Here is a 5032-nt window from a genome sequence, read left to right on the forward strand (position 1 = left end):
CCAACGAGCGAGACTATCACAACTGCCGGGCCGAGCCGGGCGGGTCCCTCAGTGGCCGGGCCGGTCTCTCAATGGCCGGCCGGGTCCCTCAGTGGCCGGGCCGGTCTCTCCATAGTTGGGCCGGTCCCTCAGTGGCCGGGCCGGTCCCTCCATAGTTGGGCCGGTCCCTCAATGGCCGGGCGGGTCCCTCAGTGGCCGGGCCGGGCCCTCCATAGTTGGGCCGGTCCCTCAGTGGCCGGGCCGGTCTCTCCATAGTTGGGCCGGTCCCTCAGTGGCCGGGCCGGTCCCTCCATAGTTGGGCCGGTCCCTCAATGGCCGGGCGGGTCCCTCAGTGGCCGGGCCGGTCTCTCCATAGTTGGGCCGGTCCCTCCCGCGGGCTTGGGGTGCGCGCCGGTGCCGCGGGGCCGGACGGAGCCCAGCCCCGGCCCCGACCGCCCGGCCCCGCTCCGGACACTCCGGCCCGCCCGGCCCCTCCCCTCCCGGGCAGGGAGCGGGGCTGCACAGACAAGGTAAGGGCGCGCGGCCGGCTCCCGTCCCTCCGGTTGCACGTTTGGCGTCCCCGTGCCGTGTCCGTCCTGTCCCCTCCCGTCCCTTCCGTGGGGTGGGCGGTGTCCCTCTGTCCCTGTGTCCTTCTGTCCCTGCATCCCCCGGCGGAGCGCGCAGCTCGCCCGTCCGCCGGCAGAGCCCCGCGGCAGCGAGGGGCAGGCCCGGGCATGCCCCGGGAGGCGCGGCCCCGCCGTGCCCTCACGCTGCTGGGCCGCGGGTGCCCCGGGGCGCTCCGTGCGTGTGCCCGGGCTGCTGCATCTGGGCCGTAGAGTTTGAGAGGTTTTGGTGAGTTTGCCGCGGTTCAGCTGTTTACTGGCCGGCGCTGTTTCTCGTGGCAGATGATCGATACCCTGGCGAGCGGCGGGGCTCGGGACCCGGTGCTCGAGCTGCCCGCGATGCTGGAGCAGGAGCTGCGGGCTCAGCCCCGGGCCGCCGGCCTCCGGCTGCTCGAGGCTGCCCACGACAATGGCCTGCGAATGACCGCACGGCTGCGAGACTTCGAAGTGAAAGATCTCCTCAGCTTAACTCAGTTCTTTGGCTTCCACACTGAGACGTTCTCTCTAGCTGTGAATTTCTTAGATAGATTCTTGTCAAAAATGAAGGTAAGGCTTGTTAAAGGATAAGCTCTCTGACGGGTTCCTATTCGAAGCTAGAATATCTTGGGTTTAGATAAAGGTTAAGCTCCTTCCAGAAATTCTTGGTTGTGCAGAGCTGAAAAATTGCGTTCTTCGTTCAGATTTTGGTATTGTTCAGAAAGCTGTTTCCTCTGGAGAATGAAAAACTCAAGGATGTCCGTGGGCTGGGAAACAGGACGTGTTAATGGCTTAGACCAAGATAGGCTGCCTGTCCTGCAGCATAGATACAAAAAAAGTTAAACTACTTCCTATTTAACTGCCTTTTCAACCTGTCAGTTAGCCTTGTGTATATCAAGATGCTGCTGAAGATTTAAAATCTGGTCAAACATTGTTTAGCACTGCCTTTTCCCATGCAGATGTGACATGCTGACCTGAGTTGTTTTAAATTGTCTAACAAGACAGGATTACCACTGTACACTTTAAACAAGAACAAAAGCTTGTTTTGCTTGTGTGTTCAAACAAAAATGAGAAAGCTTGATGGGATGGATGGGAAAATGATGGTTTCAAAGACTTGTGCATCCAGATTAAGCAGTAAAAATCAGGACTACATTGTCTATGGAATAAAATAAGACCATTTTTATATATATATATATATATGTGTGTGTGTGTGTGTATATTTAGAGTTAGAAACCCCCAATTTTTTACTATCATCCCTAATATGTACAACACTTTAAGTCCTAAAAGCTTCCTCTTAGACTATTTTAGGACTTCATTAATAAGTCAGTTCTACCTCAATCAAAATTGCTCTGCAGTCTTGCTTTTTAGATGAATGAGATTCAATTTATGGTGCATGACTGTGTACAATAAAAGACTTAGTTTTCAGTCTCCAAAAAAACAAAACAACCCCTCATCCCCCCTAATTTTTTGGTTAAATAGATTGGTGCCTACAGTTTGAAACTTACGTGTTGTAGTAGGTGATCAGAGACCTTCTTCTTTGAAAATAACAATTCACTTTTCTTTAGGTACAGCCTAAACACTTGGGCTGTGTTGGACTCAGCTGCTTCTACTTGGCTGTGAAGGCATCAGAAGAAGAGAGAAATGTGCCCTTAGCCACTGACTTAATTCGAATAAGCCAGTATAGGTTCACTGTTTCTGATATGATGAGAATGGAGAAAATCATACTGGAGAAATTGTGTTGGAAAGTCAAAGCTGTAACAGCCTTCCAATTTCTACAGCTCTATCATTCATTCATTCATGAGAATTTAAGCTGTGAAAGGTACTGTGACTAATCTTGATTTTGCTATAACTGCCTAAGACCAAAAAATGTAGAATGTAGAAAAATAAGCAGGGAAATTGCTTGAGTAATTGGCGTTTCTGTACTAAAAATTGCACAGACGTTTCCCCCTACTCGAAATTCTCATAAATGTGAGCATCTGTGATTTAATATTATTGTAATTTTGAATATTGTTTGCATAAATGGAGTATTGCTCTCTGAGCTGAAAACCAAACTTGCTCAGTTATGATGGTATAAGAAATATCTGCTTATGCTGCAGTGAAGTATTGCCTCATTGTAAAGATTGCAAAATCTGGTTTAAAAAAAGATTCCTTTTGCTACCAAGCACTGAAATTCCTTTTTAAGCCTGCTTTTGTAATGCAGCTCTGCCTAGTGTAACACAAGATTTATTTTTGGCATTGGGACTGCCAAAACTGAACACCTGTTTGAATGTAACCCCAGAAGTTCTGGGACAAATGAGGCCTTTGTTTAGATAATGAACATTCTTGCTGCTTCTCTGAGTTCCCAGAGTGATGCTGCCTTGATCAAGCTTGCATTCCTCTAGATTCACTCATCTGTTTTTATTACAGGAGAAAATACCTTAATTTTGAGAGGCTTGAGACCCAGCTTAAGGTCTGTCACTGCAGAATCATGTTTTCTAAAGCCAAGGTAAACATCTTAAAAGTTCAAAGAAAATTAAGCTGCTGAAACTTAGCAAAGAAATGTTTAAAAACATCTTCTCTCTCTCCAGCCTTCTGTCTTGGCACTGTCTATTTTGGCACTAGAGACAGAAGAACAGAAACTGCTGGAGTTGACGGAAGTATTGGAATTTCTACAGTTACATTCCAAGGTATGTGCAGATAAAATTTCAGGGAAGGGTGTAAGAAAAATGCATGGAAAGGTCTACACAGTGGGGAAGGAACAGGTGCCTTGGCATATTGGTTTCTTTTGTGGCTTTCTTGTAATGTTTTGTTGGGTTTTTTTTTTTTTCATTTGGCCTGGGATATTTGGCTGCCTATCTTGTTGAAGAAGCTGAAAGTACTTGTACAAAGTAAAGATTTAGCTAGCTGTTAACATAGGACATTATGTCTTGTTATGTAGATAAGCAACAGAGAATTGACCTTCTGGAAGGAGCTAGTGTTGAAGTGCCTTACGGAATATTCCTCAAGCAAGTGTTCCAAACCAAATGTGCAGAAATTAAAATGGATTGTGTCTGGACGTACAGCTCGGCAGCTTAAACATAGCTACTACAGAATAACACACCTTCCTACCATTCCAGAGACCACCTCATAATAGGTAAGTCTTTGTAAAATCAAGGTCTGATCATGTAGAAGTAAAATTAGCTGTTAACTACCTCCAGGGTCCTTACAGGTTACCTCCTGGCATCATGTAACAGAAGCGTAGTCAGCCTGTTCCCGTGTTCATGCTTAAACCAGTGCTGGACCTAAGGAAGTGACAACCTGATTAATGCATGAACACTGAAGGAAGAGCTGATGTGTGTCATGGTACCAGAAATGTTCTGCAGACATTGGGACCACATTCACACTAAAATGTGAAGTAAAGCGTGGAAAAGGGGAAAAATACCTTTGCTTTGCTCCTATCCCAAAAAGAAAACCAGCCTGTTAGAATGAGTTTCTTGTAATTGTTTACTTACAACAATTGTGCCACTTACAACAGACAGTTTTATACAGTTCTACTTGTATAACTACTTAGTGAAGGCTAAAATCTGTAATTCAGTTATTCCTGTTACTGTTGTTTTACTCTGTAAAAATGATAAACTTCCTTACCTATATTTTACTTCCAGATGCTACACCTTTTTCTGTAACAGCCATCTTGCTGTTGTCTTGCTGTATTAAGATCTCATGCTGTGTTTGGCTCTTGTAGAAAGCACTTGAGTTGACTGTTTGTTTGGGTTTTTTACAGGAGTGCAATAAAATGGGAAGACCATCCTGTGACCTTGTCAACAGGCACACAGATATTTGAGAAACAGTCTGAACCATGATCTTAATAATGAAGAGCTCAACTCATGGAAAGAACATGTAACATGTCAGACTAAAGATCCTTCCAGCACATACCAGTTCTTTTCATGACGAATTCAAAAGTACGTGGTGTCAGTTTTCAGTCTTACTTGGTAGACTGTTCACTAGTCAGTGGAATAACACAATCCCAATACAAGGAATTTTAACACCTTAGAGTTTGTAGAGCAGCTTGTATAATCTAACCTTGGTTTACAGTAACTGCAGGTGCTGAATTTGGTATTAATTTTTAAAACCTGGTTCTCTTTCTGAGGATTATGCAATACCAGGAAAATCTGATGTGTAGTAGTGCAGTGCTGCAGTGTGTTAAGAAAAGAAAGACTAATCCAACTCAATATTGATGACAGCAAATGCCTGCCAACTCACCTGGTGTGCTGTTTGGGCAGTACCTTGTGTCCATGTGTTCCTGCCAGGATGGGCACTGGCCTCCTACCACAGACACATTAAACAGCAGCCTGTGATACCCACTGAACATGTCGAGTAGGTAGAGCAGGAGAAAAGAGCAACTTTACTGTGTTCCTTTAGGAAAGACAGTCTCTAGCACAGCATCAGTAACTGCAGTATTTTGTAAGAGCTGTTAGTTTGCTGATGCCACTCTCACT

At 45.8% G+C, this 5032-nt stretch overlaps 1 protein-coding gene across 1 annotated transcript; it reads left to right on the forward strand.

Moving 5' to 3' along the window:
- Nucleotides 1-377: 377 nt before the first annotated feature.
- On the forward strand, nt 378-4464 carry CCNG1 (cyclin G1). The gene is made up of 7 exons (XM_041397904.1): nt 378-509; nt 885-1148; nt 2144-2397; nt 2985-3063; nt 3146-3244; nt 3496-3690; nt 4318-4464. Exons 2-6 carry the CDS (start codon nt 885-887, stop codon nt 3685-3687), a joined length of 888 nt encoding a protein of 295 aa, XP_041253838.1. The 5' UTR covers nt 378-509; the 3' UTR covers nt 3688-3690; nt 4318-4464.
- The last annotated feature ends 568 nt before the right edge of the window (nt 4465-5032 follow it).

The sequence above is a fragment of the Onychostruthus taczanowskii genome, unplaced genomic scaffold, assembly GCF_017590055.1.
Source record: "Onychostruthus taczanowskii isolate IOZ18803 unplaced genomic scaffold, ASM1759005v1 scaffold14, whole genome shotgun sequence".
In the NCBI taxonomy this organism is placed as follows: domain Eukaryota; kingdom Metazoa; phylum Chordata; class Aves; order Passeriformes; family Passeridae; genus Onychostruthus; species Onychostruthus taczanowskii.